This window comes from Leptonychotes weddellii, chromosome 10, assembly GCF_054177405.1.
Source record: "Leptonychotes weddellii isolate Sample4059 chromosome 10, ASM5417740v2, whole genome shotgun sequence".
Classification (NCBI taxonomy): domain Eukaryota; kingdom Metazoa; phylum Chordata; class Mammalia; order Carnivora; family Phocidae; genus Leptonychotes; species Leptonychotes weddellii.
In genome coordinates, this window is record NC_138378.1 from 82,721,821 (window position 1) to 82,749,021 (window position 27,201).

The 27,201-nt window shown below is 37.1% G+C and overlaps 1 protein-coding gene across 1 annotated transcript in view; it reads left to right on the forward strand.

Annotated features, from left to right (window-relative positions):
* Window positions 1–27,201, forward strand: part of LOC102749407 (catenin alpha-2-like) — a 307,303-nt gene that overhangs the window by 29,417 nt on the left and 250,685 nt on the right. Inside the window, exon 2 of the mRNA XM_081797288.1 lies at window positions 9,854–9,952. Within this exon, the coding sequence (XP_081653414.1) occupies window positions 9,901–9,952 (52 nt within the window). The 5' untranslated portion in view covers window positions 9,854–9,900. The remainder of the gene's footprint in view (window positions 1–9,853; window positions 9,953–27,201) is intronic.

Here is a 27,201-nt window from a genome sequence, read left to right on the forward strand (position 1 = left end):
ATGAGAGAGTTGTTGCTCTTCTTTTCTTCCATCTCCTGTTGAGTTTGTAGGTGTTCAGAATGGTTTGATCCCTATCCAGCTGAATTCCTGAGAGGAGACGAAATCCAGGTCTCCTACTCCTCCGCCATCTTGCTCCGCCCCCCAAATTCTCAGGAGCTTTTAAAACCATGTCTCAGAGAGTAGCACTCTATGACCTAAAATAACTTAGTATTGTTTCCTAGCACAGCAATGTTTCCTAGTAAGTTGTATCCAGCCTTTCTTGACTTTAGAATAGACAAGCTATCTTTTTAAAAATATTAAAAATTGTATCCAAAGTATTATTTTAGTCATACTGAATAAGCTAAAAAAAAAAATCACTAAATTCTACACCTGAAACTAATATTACACCATATGTTAATGAACTGGAATTTAACTAAAAATTAAAAACAACAACAACAAAATAAACTTCCTTTTAATCTCTTTATTTACTAAATTTCTTGTGCTCATTTATCTATAGATGCTCTATCAATTCTTGTACAAATGCAAATATATTGAAAATGAATACTAAGAGTAGGGTAAATGTGTATCTCTGATTGCTTCACATTTTCTTGCTGAAGAGCAAAATGTGGTTTAGAGCAGACACATATAATACATTAAAACCTATTAAGTGTCCCAGAGGGGTAACAGTTAAGTAAACAATTGCATATTAACTCACTGGAATGTTACTTTCCAACTTTTGTTAGAAGAACTGTATACAATACTTAAACTTCTCAGCAACAACACTCCCTACATTTTTATTTATTTATCTTTTTGGAAAAGATAAAAGCTGGGCTGGCTCAACAGCAATTTGCTTACTTACTGGTTTCTTCTCAGGCAATTACTTTTGTAGGAATTTAAGGAATTTTTGAAAAGATGAAACTCTGACCTATTAGTGTGTGTGTCTGTGTGTGTGTGTGTGTGTGTGGGTGGGTGTGTATCTCCACTAGTGTACAATTGGGGTAATAGCATGATTTTAAATATTTCTGCATAGATGAAATTCACAGAGCTTCTCTCTAGAGTGATTTATTTGATGCAACATAAAGTTATTGCTCTTGGTGACAAATATTTCAGATTCATTATATTAATAAGTGTTTTCTCCAGTATGGCTCTTCTGATAGCTAATGAGGTTGAAGCCATTAACAAGAATAATAAGTAGGGAATTCTGGTTGAAGGTAATTCCACATTGATTGCATTTATAGGGCTCTTTCAATATACATTCTTTGATAATTAATAGGGTTATTCTTCTGGATGAAGTCTTCCCAGCATTGACAATGTGTGTATAGTTGCTCTCTATATGATTTTTTGTATGCAAAATAAAGGCAGAACTCTGGCTGAAGAATTATCTACAATCTTGGCATTTATATGATTTCTCTCCAGTTTGGGTTCTTTGATGTGAAAAAAGTGAGGGTTTCAACTGTTTTTCACAGTTTTTACACTTAATATGGTTTCATACAGTTGTGAATTCTCCAATGCATAATGCAATGAAATCTCTGGCTTAAGACTTCCCACATTCATTACATTCGTAATGTTCTCTGATACATAATGAATATAATGTTCTGTCTGAAAGATTTTCCACAATTAGGACTTTCATAAGGTTTCTCTCTGGTAGGAGTTATCTAATGTCTCATAAGCCTATAGCCATGAAAAGAAGGCTTTTTCCATATTGATTATAGGTGGGCAGTTTGTCTTCAGCATGAGTTCTCCAATGTGCAAAAAAAGCAATAGAAACAGCAAAAGTCTTTCTACATATTTCTACATTCTTTACATTCATATTTTCCTCACCAATATGATTTATGTGATGTTAATGTTGTGAGAACTCCAGCTACATATTCTTTACATTTATGAGGTTTTCCTTTTTATTTATATTCTTAGATGTACCAAAGGATGTACTATGAGTAAGAGAGTTTATCACTATCATTTGTAGAGTTTATCTCCTGCTGGAGTTCTTGCAAATTGACTAAGGTGAATGTTCCAATAAAAGATTTGATTACATTTGTTACTCTTTTTATTTTTTTAAAGATTTTATTTATTTATTTGACAAAGAGAGAGATAGCGAGAGCAGGAACACAAGCAGGGGGAGTGGGAGAGGGAGAAGCAGGCTTCCTGCCGAGCAGAGAGCCTGATGTGGGACCCGATCCCAGGACCCTGGGATCATGACCTGAGCCGAAGGCAGACGCTTAACGACTGAGCCACCCAGGCGCCTCTACATTTGTTACTCTTATTTTCATCACCTTCCTGATGTCCAGTGAAGTAAATTATTTAACTATTTAAACTTTTAACACATATGTCTTATTTACAGAGCAACTCCTCAAACATTAGCTGAACAAGAAGTATATGATCCCCTCGATAGTCACCATTTCCACAGATTTTCTCCTAAATAAGTACCTACTTTTGGGTGAATGCAATTTGCCTCAAATGTCTCCCCTCATTTTCCTGATAATTGTCCATCTGGCTTTTACATTTCCAGATTCCTAATGACAGTTACTTACAAATATTTATCATTTCTTCCATTTTAATATCATAGAATTATTTATCTTCAGAAATGCTATTTTTGGAAATTGATGATTTAATTTCAACTGCAGTCTCCGAATCTGACCAGGTGTCTTGGTGAATTCCTTTCTCTACCAGCCCTGGCTATGTAGCCTTTAACAACTAGAGGATTTACATTCGTTTGGAAAGTTGATGCCTTGAGGAAACCGGGTTCTTATTTTTTTCAAGCATTGCATTTTTTATGCAATCTGCTGAGCAGTATAAAGCTGCTTTTACTCCTCCTTGGTGTAGTTTACAACCACATACTTGAAGGTTACCCATGTCTGGAACTGGACAGTTAGTAACTCAGCTTCCATTCCCTCTTCTTTCTTGATGGTGATTTCTTTTTTTTTTTTAATTTAATTTAATTTTATTATGTTATATTAGTCCCCATACAGTACACTTGATGGTGATTTCTTGAGTAAGTGGAGAGACCTGAGAATGCTATACCTCCTTGCTGAGCCAGGTGCAGTTTCGCTTGGCTGCCCCCACAGTGCCTTCACTTTGACCTGCTCACATGTACATGGGCCAGCAGCTGCAGCCTTCTCCATATAACCCCCAACCCCCACTCTCAGGCATTTGGGCTGACCCATGCCCAGTACTGCCAACCTGCATAGGAATGTCTTCTATTTTATTTTATTTTTTTAAGATTTTATTTATTTATTTGAGAGAGAAAGAGAGAGCAAGTATGAGCAGGGGGAGCAGCAGAAGGAGAGGGAGAAGCAGGCTCCCCAGTGAGCAGGGAGCCCGACTCAGGACTGGATCCCAGGACCCTGAGATCATGACCTGAGCTGAAGGCAGATGCTTAACCAACTGAGCCACCCAGGTGACCCTAGGAATGTCTTTTAAAGAAAAGACTGTTCATTCTGATGAAGATCTGCTATACAATAAGGATTATGTCTCCATAGGTCATGTAAAATTACTAATATTTCAGAACTCAGACTACTTTTTACCTATTCATAAAGTAAGGTAAGACTAAATTCTGTCCTAATGATTTTAAACTTTTGTCTATATTTCAGTTTATTAAAAAATATAAGATTAGAATATAAGGATTAGAAACCTGGTTTGGCCAGCAGAGTGTTTTTTAAAGCAATAGAACTTACATGTTTGGTGGACCTTTATTGTACAGTTCCTGTGGTTTTGTAACTACCATACCATTTTTCAAAAGTCCTCATAAGTATGGAATATACTTCCATTAGAACTTAAAGCATTTTGTTTCTTTCTTGCTCATCTGGTCTAATTAACTTGATTTCATTGACTTAGTGACAAATGCCGTGTCTTTCAGAACATCCGGGAGGTTCAGATCCCCTCAAACTTTAATATGATAGAAGATAAGAGAGTTAACATAAATGTAGTGCAAGACCATAAACCTATACTGCCTTCCTTCCCATGTATGAATGGCTTCTGAACATACTTTCCGTATAGAGTTAGGAAAGGATCTATTAACCAGCTCAGTGGCTGTGTATGTCAGGCTGTCTTCATCTGTTCTAGTAAAAATACCATGCTTGACACTGCGGCTGCAACTGGAGTTACATCTTGGTCAAGTTTGTGGTAATTTACTGTCATCTTTCAAGACCTGTATAGTTTTTGTAGAGGCCAGACTGGTGAATTAAAGGGGGATATGATGGAGGTTGCCACCCCTGGATCCTTTAGATCTTTAAGTTTTACATTAATACCTGCTACTCCCCCTGTTAGCAGATACTGTTGACCTTCCCTTCTCTAATACTTTTATCTTAAAGGACAATGAGCCAAATTGGGAGTTCTGCTATCTATAAATATGTTCTTTTCAATTATACTTTCGGGGACCAGTAAATGACCCGCTGACTGGATGCACAGACCCAGTGGGCCTATGTGAAGCAGACTTGGGCTGCAACTCTATTTATTACCTAACTCCCATATCCCCACACTCTAGTTGGGAGTGGGGAGTGGGGGGTTCATAATGATCTTTTGAGTCCCTAGATATCAATGTCAGTTCATACTCTGTGTCTAAAATTTCTCAAAGCATCTAGTTTTCCACTTTCTATACTGCATGATTGACTGATTCTCAGCTGATCCCACTGGGAGTGCTGAAGTTTGAAAGGCTCCTCAGAGTTGCTCTATTTGAGGTAAAAGGATAAGATCTTTAGACCCCTGGATGGACTACTCACTGGATGCAGTCTTCCCCTGGGAGAAAGGCATAACTGTGGCAAGGCATGCTACTTCAGTCAGAGGCAGTTTTCAGAGGACTCAGATGTAAGCCAACAATACACATCTCTCCTGGTATCTGGAGAAATTGAGTTTTTTGGTACTGAAAAGCGGATCTAGGCAACATACCCCAGCATCCACTCTAAAACCATAACCCAATTGTGATAGCAAAATGTTATGAAATGTAAGTGAAGAAATAAGGTAGGTGAGAAGGCCCAATATCAAAATGTTCAAACATAATCCCTGTAGTATCACCAAAACATCACTGAGTGCAACATCCAGCCATCCATCCAGCCATCCATCCAGCCATCCATCCAGCCATCCATCCAGCCATCCATCCATCCATCCATCCAGCCAGCCATCCATCCATCCAGCCAGCCATCCAGCCAGCCAGCTAGCAACTCTATACCAAATACTACACATTGTGAGCAAGGTTTGGGATATTAGCATTGTTTGGATCCTGACTGTTTCTGGGAACTCTGAGAAGTACTTTTAGTCCTTACAACATGAATAAAATGAAGCATATTCAGGTAAACTAATTTACCCACAGTCATTAGCCTACTAAGTGGGAAAGTGACCACTGGAACACAACTCTGCCTCTAGAGACTTCTCTGCCCTTCCTAAGAAACCTACAGGCCTTTATAGAGAATATTACCATAGATTTATTGCCTAAAAAGTGGAGTACATTGGACCTGTGATAATGAGATGATTCAAGTCAATGAGGGACATTTAAATGAATAGAAATCATTACTTTAGGAAACGAGAGAAATGTAACTCGCTCTTATAGCTGTGTCTCTTTTAATATGTATCTGCAAATAGATTCTGGGTGTTGAATGGTTATGCCTGATCTGCTGTCTTATTCTTCAGTGTGTCATACTATTAATATAAAGCTTATGCTAGATTCAGCAAAGGCGGGTGGGAATTGCTTATCACTCATATGCTGGCCCTTCTTCATAAACATTAATGCCTGATGGTATATAAAACTTCGTTTTAGTCGCTGAGAATACATATTGGAAATAACATTAATAGCCTCCTAGATGTTGAAGTGTCATTTGAGGAAAACCACTCAACATTAGTTTGGATTAATTGTTGGAAATATCTCCTTTAAAACTGTGTGGGGGAGGGCATTTGGGTGGCTCAGTCGGTTAAGCACCTACCTTCGGCTCAGGTCATGATCACAGGGTCCTGGAATTCAGTCTTGTATGGGGTTCCCTGCTCAGTGGGGAGTCTGCTTCTCCCTCTGCTCCCCACCCCTCATTCGTTCTCTCACTCTCTCTCTCGCAAAAATAAATAAATAAAAAATCTTAGAAAAAAGACTGTTTGGGGGAAAAAGTATATATGGAGATCCTTAACATAATGAGAGGGCATATAGCTACATAATGCTGAAATCTAATTTTGTGCACTGTACTGCAGAAAACACTGATATCAGCCCAGGGATAATTCTAGATGTTACCTTCTAGTGAGACTGACACCCTTAATTATTCAGGTAGTTTTGACATACCCATTGCCAGAACCAAATAGCCCAGTGGTTCTGCATCCAACTTCTGTTAAATTGTTGAGGTTCCTATATGAATGCCTCTATAAAAAGTAAAAAATAGGTAATTAGGTCAAGAGACTCAAGTCACCTCATACAAAGCATTAGCTTGTGCTAGATATTCTATTTATCTAAATTAATCCTCTTCTCAAAACAGCCCCACAAAAATGGGAGTTTTCTTACTTCATAACTGACAAAAATGGTGATAATTCTATGGTCTTGCTTTTCTTCACCTTTCTGTTTTCTTTCTTTTTGACTTTGCCTTCATTTGTCCAGAAGAGGCATAAAACAAAATCCAAAGGGCAAATAGAAATTAAACCTATTGTTATTTACTGTCAGAGTGTTCTAAAGACCGTTTAGAAATCATATCATTGCATTTACTCATTTTAGAGATGAAAACCAAAAAAGCCGGGAGAAGCTGAGGTCCAGTGTCACCAGCTGGTTGCTAGTGTGGTAGAGGTTGGAGCAGATCTGACTGTAGTATGTTGCTCTTTGCCTTAATGCCCATTCCTTTGTGAATCTTAGTTTTGTATGCAAATTTGACTGTAGGTGACATAGTTCTTTAATCCGTGGAGGTGACCAGAAAAAAACAAAACAAAACAACTGTTCCTATCTCTTTTCTTCCTTTTCAGCAAATCTCCTTTTGCTTTTTCAAAAGCAAAATGTGAAAACTGTTGCATAGGGCATACTTTGGAATATAGAGTAGGCGAGAAAACACCTAGCTGCCTGCACTCTGGGCCTTTCCCTCATAATGGAGAGGTATTCAGGGCCAGGAGGGAAAGGGGATGGTGGAAGTGGCATCGCACTAAACAATGAAAGATTTTTACTTCAAAAGTTCCCATTCATGTTGGAAGTTTGAGTAATCAATATGGGTTTATTACTATAATTTATTCTCTAATTAAAGGAAGCAATCAATCACCTCACTGAGAGAATTTTTGTTTTAGCATTTCAACTGTTTTATTTTATTTGAATTGTTCCTGAATATATACTTTTATTCTTAAAGGCTATTACAATATTTCTTTTCATGTAAGAAACAGATTTATATCAAACCGTATTCTATGTCATGGATAGAATTCTGACTAAAGCATTGACTTTCTTACTCTTAGTACTATGTTATTTTCACTTGGCAACAGTATTTCACATTAGGTTTTGCCAAGGTCAACTAATACAATAATTACTCAGAAGAGAAGAGAAAAGCTCATACTTGAAACACAACTCACTGTGTTATCCACTGACCTTGGCTAAAGAAAAGAGTCCGTGCAGCTTCTATCAAAGACAGGGCTCAGTAAGTAAACAGATGTGAAAAATTTAAATATTTCATTGGCTGTTTTCTGAATTTAATTTTTCATTGAATTTTAAGAAATTCACTTTCTCTGACACATTTTTAGTTCTATAAATTGGCCCATTACAATGTTTGCAAAGATCTCTTTTTTTTAATCTAATTATTAAAACAAATTAGCCTCAAGTTTCAAAGAGAATAGACTAGAGCCCTTTCTTGGATTTTAATTTACCATTGATTTTTTTTTCTGATTAAGTAGTGCATTGACTTTATATAAATAGAAGATTCTACTGACTCATCATTCATAGAACGAACAGGTTTTAGGAGTTACTTTTCTAGCAGTAATGATAGGTGCTATAGTCTGAATGTTTGTGACCTGCCAAAATTCATATATTAAAGTACTCTAATGCCTGATGTGATGTATTAAGAGGTGGGGCCTTTGGAAGGTGACCAGGTCATGAGTGCAGAGCCCTCATGAATGGGATTAACGCCTTTATAAAAGAGGTCCCAGAGAGCTAGCTCACAGCTTCCATCATGTGAGGACACAGGGAAAAGTCAGCAGTTTGCAACTTGCAAGAGGGCCCTTATCAGCCCTCTGACACCCTGCTGACACATTGATCTCAGACTTCCAGCCTTCAAATATGTGAGAAATAAAATTCTGTTGTTTATAAGCTACCCAGTCTGTGGTATTTTCTTATAGCAGTCTGAACAGACTGAAACAATAGATTTATATTGAGCTGTCCTGATTCTCTCGTTTAATGTGTCCTGCCCTCACTGACAAGGTTTTATGCATATGCTTGGGAACTGGGCAGGGTTCTAGATGAGCCCATGGCTGACAATCAGGGATTTTCTTCCATATAATTCTATCTGGTTCATAGAAGATTTGTAGAGGCAACCGTGTACCTACCCCAACTAGCACTTTTATTCACTATATCTGAAAAGTAGAGAACAGGCTGCCTTTTTGGTCTAGGGCACCCCCAAATACACGTGATGGTGATGGCTTCTCATAGTGCTTAAATTGGAACCAGTCCATTGATATATTCCTAGTTACATTGCAATGCACAAACTGGGCATTCAAATGATGTGTGTTGAGTATGTGTTTGAAGGTCTCTAGTGCTTGGAAATGATACCCTACCTACTTGCCAAAGGAAGCCAAGTACTAATATCCCTTGTTTGCTTCCATGAAAAATACTACAATGAAATGGGATTTGAAGTGAGGCAAACCTAGCTTTAAATACTGACTCCCCTAATTTTGTTAATTATGTAACCTTTGTCTGAGTTTCAGTTTTTAGATCTGGAAACTGGGGATTATGTTTATCTCATAGGTTGATTTTAAGGATTAAATTACAAAGCATTGTTGGGAAATGTTCATTTTTGTTAGAGGCAGTCAGTGAAAGTTTTTTTGACTTACCCACTCTATACGTATATAAAATAAAATCAGAAGGAAGTTCATGAGTCCCCAGATTTACCTATCTCTATCTTCTGGGTTAAGTCACCTTACGTTGATGCAATCTATCTGATTCTTAAAGCTCTACAGCCTTTTCGGCCAGACTATCCTAGAATCTAACAGCACTCAATAGTCCGGGAACTCTTCCTCATATCTAACCTAAATCTCTGCCACTGCTGAAATTTAAGCTCATTTTTCCTTGCCCTCTCCTGGGTGGAAATACAGAATAGGTAATTTTTATGTTGATTATGTTCATGGTAATCCTGGATATATAAATTTAAATATTGACTGAATTAGTCTTGATTTTTTTTTTTTCTTTATAACCTGAAATCTTTGCCTGTGGAAAGAGGTCAGGGCCTCAGGTATCCCTCTTAATTCTGATATAAGTGTTTATCTTCTTGCCAAATATCGTCCTTGGTGATTATCAGTGAGAAGCACTTTGTTTCAGAAAACTGGGAACAGAATGTGATACGTGAGCTCTGAATGTTGGAATTTAAGCCAATATCTATGAGAGGTCTTGGAGAAACTAGTACCAATGCATATTTGAACATTAAATGTAATTCACTTTTAAGGTTACCTTAATTTATAAAAATGACCTGTGCTTATAATTTGCCTGTTTATTTTTAAATTCATTGCCTTTCTAATGGACTCATTTGCATTCTATTACTAAATTCGAACCACTTACTCCCTGGGTATGGCAGACTCTTAGGGAACATTTTAAGCCCCTGAAAAATTATGTTAAGTTCTTTAGTTCTAGCTGTCTTTCTGCCTTCAAAACAATGGCTTTGCTTATGGTGGTATGTTCCGTATGAAGTAGTGTGGCTATAAAATCCATCATATAATTTCTTTCTTTTTACCCAAGGTTCATATGTATGCTGTGCTGTGTCTACGTAGGATTGGCTTCCTCAAATGGCATTCACACCTAGTATGTGTTATCTTACCACTGTGGTCCTAAACCTAAGTAAGTGAAAACTTTTAGTTCAGTAGAATTACCTGTTTAGCTGTGCATAGGATTTTCCTGGAGCGGTTTAGGCTTAATTTTGTTTCGTTTTGTTTTAAAATGTGATGCTCACTTCACAGCATTGCACATAATCTCCAGAGTGTTTACATATCTGGATATACACATATATAAACATTCACACAGAGGAACTCCCACATTTCAGACCAGAATATAGTTATTAGCATATTCTAGTTCTGTATAGGTTTTCTCAAGAAAGTTAGATAATATTCTTGGTATGTTTAAGTAGTTTCCTAGGCAGTAAAAGCATAGTTCACAATTAAACAGGCACATAAATTGTTGTCAATTTACCACTAGACATGGCACTACCATGCAGACTGATTTAGCCGTTTAGTGATGAGAAATGATTATATGTCCAGTTATTAATAACTTAAACAGTTTTCCTTTTATACTGATAATGTCATCTTAGTGAACTTTTTCTCATCAGATAAAGCTCCTAATAGGTACCAGAATTCAGGTTTTATGTACATATTATCTATCTATGTACCAAATTATCTATCTGTGTTCATTAATAAAACATGTATTTATGGTGTATGGTAGGTTCTGTGAGGATTCATTGAAAGATGCATTATTCAAATAGTCACTGAAATATGTAATAAGTAGAAAAGATATCAAATATCAGATCACTATTATATAGGGTAGAGGGCACTCAGTTCCACATAGGTCAGAGTAACAGGAAGAACTCATTTCCTCTGTGGGGAATTGGTGTAGTTCAGACACAAAAGCTGACAAGGATTTGGGCCCAAGAAAATGGGATCATATTGGGAGACGTGCTAGCCAGAGAGCAAACTGAAAGCCAAAATTTATGACAAAAAGATGCAGAGTTTTTATAGAAAACTTGGGAACTGTTCATTTTGATCGGAACCCTGGTAATGGGGGTAAATAAAGGTGCAGCCTGACAGTGGAGGCTTTGAATGTCATGAGAAGGAGAAAATTAGATTCAATTGTAGATCCTTTATTTAGCATGTTAGATGCATTTAATAGATGCCTATGTTCGTCACCCCCACTCTTACTGTCTCCTCCCAACTCCACGTCTCTCTTTGGACAACTTTAGATTGTTTGTTTCTCAAAGGTTTAATCCTTGGTTTTCGTATACTCAGTGACTATTATTGTCGATGCTGAAATGGATTTTGATGAATGAATGTTGAATAATTAAGATTGAACTTAACTCTGTAGGTAGTAAGGAGGTAGCTCATATTTTAGGGTAGTACTTGGGAAGCTACACTTTGGGAAATTATACCTGGCATTATTGTGTGAGAAGAAACATTGAGAAGAACTGATCTTGGAGTTAGAATGTCAGAGATTTTTCCCTAGCACATGTCATTGATTTCTACATTGACTTTATGCTAATCCACCGGAAACTTGTCAATCTAACTGACTTCTTGGCCGTACTCTGAGATTATGATTTGGAGGGTGTGGGGTAGTGCCAACAATCTGGATTTTGATTGTGACATTTTGCCAGGTCTGGGAACCACTGATGTGAGTGAAATACAGTGAGAGCCTGTCTTCAAGGGAGGCATTCAGGAAATGTTACAGAGATATAGTTGAGTAAACTTGGGAACAAATTCTTTTCTTAATAGTAGGGAAGAATCAAAGCTGACACCAGGCTTTCAAACCCGATGCTGAGAGGATGGAGATGCCATCATGAAGTAGTGATGTTTAATGGTTGTTGACAGAGATGATTAATTGCACTTTGGATGGATGGAGGGGGTGGGTAGGAGGACATGTAGCGTCTCAGTCCAGCAGAGGATTCCAAGGTTGTTTGGAGAGAGGGCAGTACAGAACTGGGAATAAAAAGTTAAAGTTGATTATTATAAAAGAGAATATAATAATAGTGGTTGTGATGATGATGAAAATAAATAACACTAATCATTGCAAAAAAACCCTACCATTTATGTGTCAGTCCACTGCTAAAACATTTACATACAATATCTCATGTCATTCTTACAAAAACCCTGGGAGATCTCCAATTTGCAGGAAAAAAAGAAGCGGGACTCGGAGAAGTTAGTTTGCTAGTGATCGAACAACTAGTGAATGTGTGGTATGTGTATTTTGATGACTCGTGTCTGTCTCACTGTTTCAAGAAAACTTTTGTGCCTTGGGACAAAACAGTAGATCAAGATCAGCTACAGAATTTGCTTTATTGAAAGAGAAAATGACAACTTGGAGAAAGTGGCATTTTTAACAGTATCAAATGCTTCAAAGAAGTACATTTGTATCAGAACTTGGGAAAATATACTGCCTTTGGCAATTTGGAGGTCATTAGCAAACTCTGAGGTTAAAATTTCAGTGAAATGGAGATGAAAGAAGACAAATTACTAGTTTAGAAGTGTATCCTCAGAGACCATGAGAGGTTGAATGTAGCAGCTCTATTAGCAGTTTGGTGGTTATGGAAAAGTATGAAGAGGGACCCATTTGTGAATGTTCAGGGTGAAAATGTCTACACACTTTTAAAGCATAGAAATAGACTTGGAAGAATCTGGTTGTTACATAACTGTAAAAGTGTCATCAAACTTGGCTTTAATTCAGGTTGCTGGCTTCTAAGGTAGGGAAAACAATTGGAAAATGTGGGAAGTGTGGATGGTTGGATGAATAATGATGTGACTTTGTCTCTTTTATACTCTTGGTATTAGGGAGAAAAAGAGGATGGATATTGGAAAGACAAAACACAATAGATCTCTTAAGCCTCCCAATTCAAGAGAATAGAGTGTGAATATGGTAGAAAAAGAATAGTAAGCACAAAATGATCAAAGAATCACAGACATAAACTGAACTGTGACTATATCCCAGAAGTGCCCTCACTAGGAGGAAATGAAAACAATGAGCTATTTACTCAACCTCAGGGCTGGACATTCATGGAGAAGCATCCCAAACTTCACCTCCTTGTATTTTGTTCCAAATTTTCATTATTTTAATACTACCTCATTTTTAATTGGGATCGAATTAACATACCATAAAATTAATCCTTTAGGGGCGCCTGGCTGGCTCAGTCAGAAGAGCATGTGACTCTTGTTCTCAGGGCTGTGAGTTTGAGCCCCATGTTGGGTGTAGAGGTTATTTAAAACATTTTTTTTAATCTTAAAAAATAAAATAAAATTCACACTTTAAAAATATACAATGTGGGGCGCCTGGGTGGCTCAGTTGGTTAAGCGACTGCCTTCGGCTCAGGTCATGATCCTGGAGTCCCGGGATCGAGTCCCGCATCGGGCTCCCTGCTCGGCGGGGAGTCTGCTTCTCCCTCTGACCCTCCTCCCTCTCATGCTCTCTGTCTCTCATTCTCTCTCTCTCAAATAAATGAATGAAATCTTTAAAAAAAAAAAAAAAAAAAAAAATATACAATGTGCAGTAGTTTTTAGAGCATTTGCAAAGTTGTGGAACCATACCACTAACTAAATTCAGAAGATTTTCCTAAACTCTCAGAGACCCCATAGTCATAAGTCGTTACTCCCCATTCCCAATTCCAGCCAGCCCCCAGTATCTACAGTGTTTCTACAGACTTGCCTATTCTGTTCATTTTATATAATTATACAATATTTGACCTTTCATGTCTGATTTCTTTCCCTTATCATAGTGTTTCTGAGACTCATCCATGTTGTAGCATTTATCAGCACTTCATTTCTTTTTATGGTTTAGGAATATTCTATTATATGGACATACCACACTTTATTTATCCATTCATCAGTTGATGGACATTTGGGGTGTTTCCGCTTCTTGGTTATTGTGAATAATGCTCCTTATGAACATTAGTGTGTGTGTGTGTTTTGTAAACATATGCTTTCATTTTTCTTGGGTATATATCTAAGAGTGTAATTTTGGTCATATGCTAATTTTATGTTTAACTTTTTGAACAACTGCCAACTCACTTTCTAAAGTGAGTACCATTTTATATTCCCTCTGCCTGTGTATGCAGGTTCCAATTTTCAAATCCTTGCTAACACCTGTTATTTTCCATCTTTGTGAACATAGCCATCCTGGTGGTGTGAAGAGGTATCTCATTGTGGTTTTGATTTGCATTTCCCTACTGACCAGTCATATTGGGCATCTTGTACTTTTCATGTACTTATTAGCTCTTGTATGCTTTCTTTAGAGAAATGTCTATTTAAATCCTTTGTCCATTTTAAATCAAGTATTTGTGTTTTTATTATTGAATCATAATTATACTTTATTGTCAATATTAGACCCCTATCAGATATATGTTGTGCAAATTTTTCCTTCCATTCTGTGGATTGTCTTTACTTTTTAATGGTGTCCTTTGAAGCACACTTTTTAAAAAAATTTTGATGAAGTCAGATTTATCTATTTTTAATTTGGGTTGCTTGCCCTTTTGGTGTCATAACTAAAAAGCAATTGCCTTATCAGAATCACAGAGATTTACATCTATTTTTCCTTCCAAGAGTTTTATAGTTTTAATATTTATATTTAAGTCTTTGATCTATTTTTAGTTAATTTTTGTATGTGGTGTGAGTTAGGGGTTCAACTGCATTCTTTTGCATGTGGATATCCGGTTGTTTTAGTATTACTTGTCTCCTAAAGTTAATTGACCTAAAGTGTAAGGGTTATTTCTGGACTCTTAATTCTATTTCATTAATCTATATATTTATCCTTATGCCATTACCACACTGTTTTGATTACAGTAACTTTATAGTAGCTTTGAAATAATATTACTATTTAATATTAACCACCATAACATTTATGATTGCCAATCTAAAGTTTGTGTTTTTAAATAGTATTATCATCAGGTAGGATCATTTGCTAGTTTATGTTCTTAGTCACCCAGGCTGAAAGGTTGATTTTTTAGCCTCTCTGTGGCTGAAAAATTGATAGGACTTTTGCAGCTCCTAAATTCTGTGAATGGAGACAAAGGAAAAGAGCCTAACAGTCTGAACAAAAATTGATGGCTATGGTCATAGAAATTCTAGAAAAAAATAAAACATTAGCATTTGAGGTCTACAGTTTGAATATGATTTATTGCTAATTGTACTATAAAATTTAGTTTAACCTTGGCATTTATGGGTTTCCTTTTGGAAACACATATGTAGCATGAGAAGAAAAGCTTTGAATATGTATATATAGTATTTATATATGTATGCTACACTCATGCACTTATGCATATGTGAGACTTACTGTTGAGCACAATGATATCACTTTACTTTTTATTAATTTGGAAAAGTACATAAATAAATTGGAGTTACATGTTAAAGAAGCTGGAATCCTTGTTTGATGCTAAAATTGTGTGTGACGGGGTGGGGAATGAGAATATTAATGAACTTATTTTCTAAGACATTGCTCTTTTCTAAGATATGAATGTGACTAACAAAAATATACAAACACCGTATGCATTCATGCACCAAGAATGTGTTTATTCATGGTATAGTACATTGGATATGATGGGTGAAATGCAAATCCAGCTGACCTAATCAGGTATGTGATTCATTATATTTTGCAGATACTGTTTGGTTACACATTTGGAGAAAAAAAAACCCAGTGTAATAATAAGGATTGATGCATTCTTTCCTTCTGTCAATGTTGTTTTTCTCTTCTGAGTGTCATAAACACACACACACACACACACACACACACATTTGTATGAAAAAATATATTCATTATTCTCTATAATTTATGGTGGGATTCAGAGTTGTTCAGTCTGGATGGAAACCCACCCACCAAGCTCTAGGTAATAACATGCCCTTTGTTTCCTTAGGACAAAAAGTGATTTTTTTTTTAATAAAAGTTGTACATGTAACTATCAAGACCATACACTACATTAATTGGTTCAGTTTCAAATATATTGGGTAGGGAAAGGTATATTTATAGTGCTCAGATTGCATCTTTTTTCTCAACATCATTGTTGGTCTCCAATGGATTGTGGTCTATAAATCCATGAGTATGGGGCAGGACAGGGTTCATATTTGGTCAAAATGATCTTATTTTACTCTATGAGGAAAATAGCATATAAAATTCAGTACTAACGATGCAAATAGTTATTTTCACATATAGCTTACGAATTTCTTTTTTAAAACCCTGTGCAAAATGTGGACAAGCTTTTGAATCATGTATTGTTCTTTAAGCCAACTCATAATTATGCTATGTGGAACTCAGCAAGTATACTGGTGCAGCATGTACTTAGTTTTCATTAATTTGGAAATAGCGTGAATTGCTAAATTATACATTGGTAATGCAAAGTAATCATATGAGATGCAATCACAAGCTAGACTGAATGGCATGTTTCTGCTCCCAGATTACAGTGTTTTTTGACCTTGGGCATGGTCAGTACTCTTTTCCCTCATCATAATGGAAGCCACCTCCAAGAGGCCTTTCTGGAGCCAGTCTGATCAGAATGCACCAAAGGGGTGGTGCAAGAAGCATTTCTTTCCCTCTACCCCAGTTTGGTTCTGCCATATGTAGACTTATGTATGTATCACCTATTTGTATCATTACTCAAAATAGGAATGCAGCTATTGTTGTTATAGGGAGGTGATAAAAAGTGAATGCTAAGCCAATGTTGAAAAAAAGTCCTATTAAATTTCATTTTATTGATTTTATTATGGAATCTTGAAAATTCAATAATTTTTAAAAAATAAATGCCAGAAGGAAACTTAGGTCCCAACTCTGTGTGCTACTTAATATTCCATAATATAGCTTAGTAGAAGACAGTCTCCAAAGGATGAACTAATAATAGTTAGTCACTGATAACTGACACTTTTTAATAGAGGTTCTTTAGGAGACAGACAGAATATTTTAAGCTGGGAGAGGTGAAGATGACTGAATTTTCTTTTTAGATGAAGGAGCATACACATTCTTAGCCTATTTTAGAAACCCTACTCTGTGGACCATGCATATTTACATTGATTTTCATGGGACAAAAGTGAAATTAATTTACACCTCACTACAGTAGTCTATAACACCTTTGTACTGCACAGTAAAGTTTTTAAAATGGTGAGCTCACACTTTGTTTTCAAGTGTGCCTAAAGTCATCTTAATATGTGGGGCAAAGAGTAGGAAGAATGGCCTGTCACTGCTTCTCTGTTCTTTAGTACAAATCCTGGATTTTTTTTTTTTTTCTCTTTTGTTCTGGAGTTCAAGCATCACGCTAGTGATGTTAACAGCTATTAATTTGTATATCCTTCCATCTCTTCATGTATTTATTTCAGTTGAACTATTTCAATCAAGCACTATTTTATTTACTTGTTTTTTGTTTATTTTTTGTCTCTCCCAGTAAAACAGTCAACTTTCTAAGGGCAGGGACTTACAGCGATTGTAAAGAACCTGGCAGACCATACTAAAATGTAAACCTTCATCTGTGGGCAGTGGGGGAGAGCAAAGACTTAAGGGGGGGAATGACCTTGTTAGATTTATTTTAGTTTAAATACAACTTAAGTTTGGAGAAGGATTTTGGTGGTCTGGTGTGAGGACGTGTTCAGAGGCGGGGAGAGGACTTAGAAAGCTTAAGAGATAAGAGATGATGATGGCCTGATTGCAGATATTGGTGGTAGGTTGGAAAATCATGAAAGAATTTAAGCAATAGTAAGAAGGTGGAACCCATGGGATTTGGTGCTTGACTGATATATGTGTTGAGCGAGAGGAAGAGTCCAGGATCATCGTCAAATTTCTTTTTGTGCAACTGGTAGAATCTGGCATGAGGAGAAATAAATAACTTTTAATAAAATTCAATGAGTTCAATTAGGAGTTTATTTTGTGTAAAATACCTGAAGGTGGTCAAGAAGAAATATCCAGTGGATTGTTGGAGATATGAATCTAGAACTCAGAGGAGAGATCTCTGTGCCGGGAATAATAGAGTTTGTTTATCAACATGGAAATGGCTATTTAAGCCATACTTAAGGAGATTTTCTGGGCAAAAATATAAAGAGAAGAATAGAGGATCTAGGGTAGAGCCTTGAGAATTGTTGACATTTATGGAATACACAGATGAAATAGAGCCAGGAAGACAAAATGAGGAGCAGCCAGAGAGGTAGGCAGAGAACCAGGCAAGTGGGGTGCCATGAGGAAGAACATTTCGGGAAGTTTGTGGCCAACGCCATGAAGTGATGTGGAGGAAGAATGGAGGAGGAGAAATCTCTTAGGCACTTATCAAAAGCATTTATCGGGGGCAGCTGGTCGGCTTAGTCGCTTGGGCCTCCGACTCTTGATTTCTGCTCAGGTCATGATCTCAGGGTCATGAGATCGAGCCCCACCTCTGGCTCAGCACTCAGTGTGGAGTCTGCTACTCCCTCTCCCTCTGCTCCTTGCCCCCTGCCCTCCCCCCGTGCTCTCTCAAATAAATAAATAAATGAATCTTAAAATCCTAAAAAAAAAAAAAAAAAACATTTATCAGGGGCCTATTGTGTGAGTGTGGTCTTCAAACAGTCCCAGTTAATGCTAGCCACAAGTTTTCAAAATAGTTAATAAAAACAAAAAACAAAAATAACAACCACAGTTTATTCCTGACAACCCAATGCAGGTTGTGCCTTCTGACCATTTTGCCTTTTAAAATTTGAAGCCGCAAAGAAAGATGTTTCTTTGTAGGGGGTAGAAAAAGCTAAGTAAAGGACTATCTTTTCTTTATTCAGGTTCAAATACATAATTCACAGGAGTTTTTTTTTCCTATGAAGAATAATTTCATTAAGAGAAAAATGAAAATTTTTATAATGTTGCCAACCAAAATGGTTCTCCATTTTATTTTCAGGGAAGCCAAATCTGCTGTATGTTGAAATTTTAGCTTGATACACAGAGACTCGAAAGATGAAATGCAGACACACCTAAATGATTTATTTTACTTTCTTGATGTTGACTGTGTATATAGACAGGTGGACAGCCATATGAGATATTTATGATTATTTGGATGAAAGAAAATATAAAATGTTGCATAACATGATGAGAGAATATAACTGGAAAAACTGTAGGAGAAAATGGAAATCCAATAATCTTAGTATTATTTTTTCTCTTTAGTGTACAATTGATACCTCTCCACTATGGTAAAATGAAATACTTTTAGGTTACATTGTATTTGGGAATTGAATTCTACTTTACCTTTTTGCCATTAGAATTCCTTCTGTACTTCAAGTTCCAACTAAAATATGATATGTTAAAAACAAAAACAGCATCTTTATGATTTGCTCTAGTCAAGTGAAACACATGATAAAATGTCAAATGCTAAACGTTGAAATTTAAATGAAAAGAGGATATTAGGCCCCCAAAATACACAGCTGGTTAAGTATATAGAAAAGGTATAACAAATCAATAAAGTAGATACTTTTAAAGTATAATTGAGGGAGAAAATTATTCTTTTTTATAGATGAGAAAACTGAATTGGAAGAAGGAAATTTATTTGACTAAAGTAGTTTGGCAAGTAATAATAGCTTTGAGATTGCATGAGGCCAATTTCATGAAGTCCTGCCTCTCTCCTCCTCCTCCTCCTTTTTCTTCTTCTTCGTTTTTTTTTAGTTATCATTTGTAACCCATTCTCTTTGCCAAATGGATTTCATCTTTTTTTTTTTTGTTTCCTAAAAGGTAGACTTTTCCTTGGTTTTTAAAATAAACCTTAATCTGGCACTTCTCATGATTAAATGAGACCAAAGCAGGCTAGTCTATTTGACTTTCTCTGAAAGGCCTTTCCGTTTCCCATTTTATGCCATTGCTCAATCAGGAAGGCCTCTCTACCTGGAGTTCCTTCCCCTTATTATTTTTACCTGCCTGGAAAGGTAAGGACCAACTCAAATGTTATTGCCCCTTACAGCTTTCACCTTTCAATCCAGTCAGGAGTTAAACCTTCTTCTTTCTTCTGGCTTCATGATTCCCCCTTCCCAGTCAAGTAGAGGCAGAAATGTTGGGTGAATTCCTTAGAGCTGCAGCCTGAGGCTGGGTGGCCATTGCTTATGGGAAGCCCACAGAAGGTGGAGCCAAGGGATGTATTTGATAATACAGCATCCTGGGAAGAAGCCAAAATCAGGCAATGACTCAACAGCTCTGAATGGTTAAGCTTTGAGGGCCAGTGCAAACTGGAAACTCCAGTCAGAATAGAACAAATGGTTTGAAATTGAGAAGAGAGATGACACCATCTTCACCAGAGAAGATGGAACTATTCTTAGAAGATATCTGCAGACTTGGAGGGGCAGAAGGTAGGCACTAAAGATCTTGACCTCAGAGTGGACACCAGATCTTTTTTTCAGACATCCTAATACTGTACTAGTTCATTTATACACAGTGGGTTTTTAAATTCTTATTTCACCTGGTAAATTGTATATGTCTTTATAGTCATGTTTTTGTTATAATCTTCTTTATAACCATTCCTCACGTAGTATAATGTCTGGCACATCATAAGTGCTAAATAAATATTTGTTTCATTTATTAAATAAATGTTAAACCCATCTTGTATTTAAGTATGACATATTGAGGGGCGCCTGGGTGGCTCAGTTGGTTAAGCGACTGCCTTTGGCTCAGGTCATGATCCTGGAGTCCCTGGATCGAGTCCCGCATCGGGCTCCCTGCTCGGCGGGGAGTCTGCTTCTCCCTCTGACCCTCCCCCCTCTCATGTGCTTGCTCTCTCTCATTCTCTCTCTCTCAAATAAATAAATAAAATCTTTATAAAAAAAAAATAAAAAAATAAGTATGACATATTGACATTTCTAATTTTATAATTTTTATTTAATATTTAATCATTCATTTATTTTTATTCATTTATTTTTAAAAATTAACTACCTACTGGGTCTTGGGAATTATACAGAAGGCAAAATTATTGTTTGTTTCATCTCAGGAAGAGAAGGCAAACAGTAAATAGTTACCACATTAGGTACAGTGATAGGTTTATGCATAGTGCACTATGGGAACACTTATAAGAGTAGCTATACTCTCGGAGAGGTTAAGGAGTCCATTTTAGCTGAGTGCAAGAGTAAGAAGGAGTCTGCCGGGAAAGTCATGGGGTACAAATGCCAGTGAATGGAGTGGGATGGGGAGGGGACGGTTCAGTAGGTTAATGTACTGGAGATTGAGAGAAAGTAGGAGACCACAAAGGCAGAGAGGGGTCAGATCATGAAAGCATGCTATACCAAAGAATTTGAATTTTATTCTTTGTCTTAAGAAATGCAGAAGGATTTATGAAGGGGTTCTAAGTGCATTTCTTTGTTCTTCACTGCTTTATCTTCCACCTAAGTTTTGATGTGTCATCTGACAGGTGCTTCTAGGAATGTATTAGGTCTTAACACATTAAACCATCCAGGAATTAATGGAGGACTTGAAACCACTGCCATAAATGTAGTCACCAAAGTCAGTTAATGGTTGTGTCTGCACTGGAAACTGCATTTCTCTATTTAATAACTCCTTTATCAAATTTAAATTCTGTATCAGTTAGGCTTAAGCAACATATGCAGGCTTTTTTTTTTAATCTATTGAGATCAAAATGAAACATCATAATTTTTCTCATGCCAAAGCTCTTTTGGAGTTGAATGTATTGATATTTATTGTGGGGATACCTAAGCTGTAAATTCTAAAAACACATTTTATTACTTTCCAAATTAACTCAGATAAGCTAAAATGTGACCATGGTTTATAATGACTGGTTAAATTTCAGTAATGTCCACTTAAACACAGTAAATTGAAATTGTTATGTACGGTCCTCACATTCTAACAACATTGTCTTATAATACTTAGAGAATTCATTTTGTACCTTGACTCCTAAATGTATTGAGCCAGGACTCTCATGTGATGGGTAAAATTATATTCACATGTGCCAATGATAGTACTTTTTATAATTAAGGACAAAACTTGAGGGTTTTTTACAGTAATCATTTAAAGAAATTTAAAGAAAGGTAGACTTAACTTTAACATTCATTGATATTCTACTGATTTTATTCTTCAGAAATTTTTAGTGAGCTAGAATTTTATAAGAAACCTTGATACATTTGTTTAAACTATAGCAGGTGCCTGTCTAAATAACCCAGAGCCAATAGATGGTTGTCTGTCCTAACCTATTATTTCTGAAAGGTCTTCAGGAACGTAACTCCATCACTCTCTTGAGTGGATTAGTTCATTGCTTTATTCCCCTGGTAGTCCATTTCATTCTGATGAGATAACATGTATCTCTTTTTTTTTTTATTATTATTTATTTATTTGACAGAGAGAGAGACAGCGAGAGCAGGAACACAAGCAGGGGGAGTGGGAGAGGGAGAAGCAGGCTTCCCGCGGAGCAGGGAGCCCGATGTGGGGCTCGATCCCAGGACCCTGGGATCATGACCTGAGCTGAAGGCAGCCGCTTAACGACTGAGCCACCCAGGCACCCCAATCTGCTATCTTTAATATAAAGGCTCCTTTGAGTCTTTAATTTCAACAATGGCATTAATTTTTTTTTCAGATTTTATTTATTTATTTGACAGAGAGAGACACAGCGAGAGAGGGAACACAAGCAGGGGGAGTGGGAGAGGGAGAAGCAGGCTTCCCCCTGAGCAGGGAGCCTGATGTGGGGCTCAATCCCAGGACCCTGGGATCATGACCTGAGCCGAAGGCAGACGCTTAACGACTGAGCCACCCAGGCGCCCCGAGATAACATGTATCTTTTAAGTATCATTTGGGCAAGGTCTTAATATCACAGTCATGTTAAGCTGGTGCCCAGAAATAATTATTCCTTTACCTGTTTGGGATATATGATGAGTTACTCTTGTAACTTTGTAAACATGGAAACAAATTTCTTACAAATAATTGCTGTTTAAAAGTGTATCATCCAATTTGGATAATGGAATTAAGAATCTGTGGCTGAAACTTGGTGATTATAACCTGTCAGCATAGGAGAATATGATGGTACTTGTAGATCACACTGGGAATACCTGAGGCTAGATGCAGAATTCAAACCACTTTTGTAAATTGGAAAAGAGATGAGAAATTTTGACAGTAAATTTCACTGGGAGCATGTTCGGGGAAGTACACTTCAGAATAATAATTAGCTATAAATTTTTAAAATGAGAATGACTCACTATACATTTAATAAGTGAAAAAAGATCTAGAGATATTAGTGGACTAAAATTGAACACGAATTAGTCAACTCTTTTACATAAAATGTGTTGATTAATGCTGTGCAGAGTTACAAAGAAAATGAAACAGAATATAATGTTGCCTTCAGGAGACCAATGAACTAATGAAGGAAAAATATACATATAAAAGATCCAAACTCTAAAGTATGCATGTTGTTCTCATTCGTATTCAGAGGTAGTTTTGCCTTCTGTTGAGTGTCTGTGTGACCAGTTGAAAGGACCAAATGTTAAATGATTTTGCACTATTTTATTTCAGCACTGATAACAAACTAGTTCACTTTCTTCTGAGCTATTTCCTTGATGTATAGCCTGGGAAAATGTGGGTCATTAAATCATTACAGGCACTTGACTCTAGAGGATTATGCTCCATAATATACTCCTTGGTTTTTTGGCTTAAATTATTTCAACATTTTAAAAGGAATTGTACCTGATCTTTATTTCTGTTTGGGAGTGGTCAATAATAGATGTCTCACCTTGGAAATTATATCTATCATTCTTGTATTCACGCAGACTTTAAACTTTTCATTTGTGTTTGGTTCCTCCCCAGCCCCACTCCTTCAGTGCACTACATAGAATTTTAATTTCAGAACTGGAAAAGGAGCTTAGAGGTCATGCAGTTCAATTATCTTCTGAGATATGAATCCTCTTTACAAGATCTCTGATAAATATCCAGACTGTATTTCTAATACCTGGAATGACAGATAACTTTCTAAGGCCTTTCAACTCTTCCTTCCTGATATTTTATCTACATTCTCCCCTCCCCCCCCCCTTTTTTTGGCTTCTTATCTTTTAACCTGGTTTTTATCATTATCATGCCTGGATGTCTGCAAATAGCCTCCTAACTGATCTTTCTCCTCCAATTTTTCTTTCCTAGAATATCTTTACACCACTGTCTGAATAAAATTCATGAAACACTTTGATCATATTGCTACCTGACTCAGAAAACCTTCAGTAATTTCCTGTAGCCTTCAGGATAAAGTCAGAACTCATTAACTTGAAATAATCCGGCCTCGACATACATTTCTGGGTTCAGCTTCACCTTTTTCAGCTTCCCTGCCCACCCTTTGAGCTTAGTTGGTCTACTCGTATTGAAATTATATTGTGCTTGTTTCACTGCTGTTGCTAATGCTGTTCCCCTACATCTTCCTCTTTCACTACTGCCTGCTTATTTCAGTGCTACTCACATTTTAAGACCCAGTCAGCCTTCTGTTTGGTACCTCACTCCAGACCCCAGCCAGCACCACACTGGGACGTTTCCTTTTCTGAACTGCTGGGATGCCCATTTTCAGCCTCACTCATTCGGTGCTTAGTGATGAACTAACTTGTGACAGTTATCATAGTGTTATACTGAACTGTAATTTATCTTTTGTATCGATGTTTACTTTTTTCATGTTTTTAAACTTGGCTTTTTACCGGGTTTATGACCTGGTGTAGAGCAGATGGTTTTCAAACCGTATTCCACCAAACTTTAGGTATTCCCCAAAATAGGACTGGGGGAAGGTGAGGGAGCGGCCCTGGACTTGGGGTTTCCCACTTGTGTCAAGCAGAACATCTCTGTTTCAGTGTGCGTTTTATACCAAACTACTGCCTTTGATTACTTTTGAGAAAAGCATTGAAACTAATGATGTTTGAAAAATATGAACGGGGGCGCCTGGGTGGCTCAGTGGGTTAAGCAACTGCCTTCAGCTTAGGTCACGATCTCAGGATCCTGGGATCGAGCCCCACATCGGGCTCCCTGCTCCGCGGGAAGCCTGCTTCCCCCTTTCCCATTCCCCATGCTTGTGTTCCCTCGCTCACTGTCTCTTTCTCTCTGTCAAATAAATATATAAAATCTTTTAAAAAAAAAATATGAATGTGGAGGACAGGCATCCAGACTCGGCATAGACCGGCATGTATGTCCAATTTTAACTCCTTCCTGTTCTCTGCTTTAGCTTCCCCATTTAAAAAATTATAATGTCAGTATGTATGACCTTACATCCATCCCTTACAGTGTAAACATCTCTGATGCTAAGAAAATTAGCTTTGTGAAAATAGAGTGACATTTTATTTTTTTTAATGTTTAAAAAATGTATATTTTTGTATTATGTAAGAAAAGGTATACTGTAATGTGTAAAAATTGTGTAAAAGATGTATTTATTTAGACAGTTCTATTATGAATTTGCTTACAGTTTTTGGTTGCTGTTATGGCCAGAATGTTTCACATATGGCACATCAATTACATGGTAATTAAATATGAAAAAGGCAAATTACATTTCACTCTTTCCTCTTGATCAGAACATTGTATGTGGCATTTGTTTGTCTTTTGCTCTTTTATACTACTAGCAAATTCTTCATTAGCATCAGACCAGAAATCTATGTAAACTTTTTATTTATTTATTTGAGACTTTTTATTTGTTTTTATGAGAGAGAGAGAGAAAGAGCGAGCACGAGCAGGGAGAGGGGCAGAGGGAGAAGCAGATCCCTGCTGATCAGGGAGCCTGATGCTGGACTCGATCCCGGAATCCTGGGATCATGACCTGAGCCGAAGGCAGACGCTTAACTGACTGAGCCACCCAGGCACCCCAGAAATCTATGTAAACTTTAAAACACTGAGGACATCATCTTCAGAACCACAGAATCTAAAAACAACATGGCCATTGGTTGTACAAGCAGCTTAAGAATTATGAAGGCTGGATCCGTGTAAACCATTGGAATGCCATTCCTTAGATCAAACTTTTTTTCATCTCTCCCTTGCAAAGCAAGAGGTTACCATGAAGATAGGTAACATGTGTGTTACTGCTATGTGTAACCACACAAAAGACTTTATGCTCATTTTACTTGTGCTTAACCTCATACCTACAAGTATGTAAGGACACCAGTAGTTGGCACCACCAGAATATTCAGTTTGAAGAGTGGAAGAATATAAAGCCCAATGTATACCTAGTCTGAGATCTGCCGGGGAAGTACAACTTAAATCCAGTTGTAGCCATAGTGAAACAGACCAAAACCTGCCGTCCACAGCAGGTATTGACAGTGTGTCATCAGCAGGTTTCAACCACAAACCAAAGACCAGACTAAGTTTTCCAAGGGATTAAACATGGAATCAAGATTTTTATAATTCCTGTTTTAAGTGTCTATTTTAAGAAACAAAACAAGCAGAAAACCACTAAAAACACAAAAATATATTAAAATAGCAAGTCTTTTGTGAATCACTGCAGCATAAGTTTCTTGAGGTTGTCATGAGGAATAGTACCCTTCCCACGATGGCAAACAAGGTGGGTGTTTTCTGCATTGCTAGGATTGTGAAGTGGGGGTGGGAGGGCTTCTGCTATTGGTCCTGGGACTTGTTACAACAACATTTCACCAGGAATTTTTAGGTGTCTTTCAAGCAGTGAAGATCCCCTTCAAATTCTAAGAGATAATCTCTCAGGGGAGCCTGGGTGGCTCAGTTGGACTCTTGATTTCCACTCAGGTCATAATCTCAGGGTTGTGAGATCCAGCCCCACCTTGGGCTCCACACTCAGCGGGGAGCCTACTTGAGATTTTCTCTCTCCTCTCCCTCTACCCTTCCCCCACTCTTGTGTGTGCACACTCTCTCTCTCTAAAATAAATAAATAATATCTTTAAAAAAAAAAAGAAATAGTCTCTCATGTTCACCATCTGCACTTTCTCCTCAAGCATATCGGTCTTGTTTGAGAAGAGAATTATGGAGACATTGCTGAAAACCTGATTATTGGCAATCATTTAAAAATTGCTCAGAGATTCTGTAAGGCTGTTGGGCAGTCTATCTTCCATAAACATTCTGGGCAAATCTGCTGTGGAAAAAAAGAACCACTGATGTCATACCCTGGGAGGAGCATTCAGACTAACATTTCCTTTTTGATCTTTGACCACCTATCAGAGATTTTGAAAGGAACATATTAAGTTTCAGAGTTGCACTTATGAATATTTTGGTAGGTCTTCTGACAAGTAGAATATCTTCTTGCGATGGAATGTAATCTAGCTCTCTGAGCTTATCTGTTATTAAGGAAATCTTTTTACAGATTTGCTCAGCTAAAATTATCCACACTGGTCATAGAGGTTCTGTATGCTTCTGTCTGCCCATTATGCTCTGAAATGTAGCCAGAAAGATATTGAAAAACAAAAACCAAAGCCAGACATTGTCACCATTCCCTGAGCTGCATGGGTGACTAGATG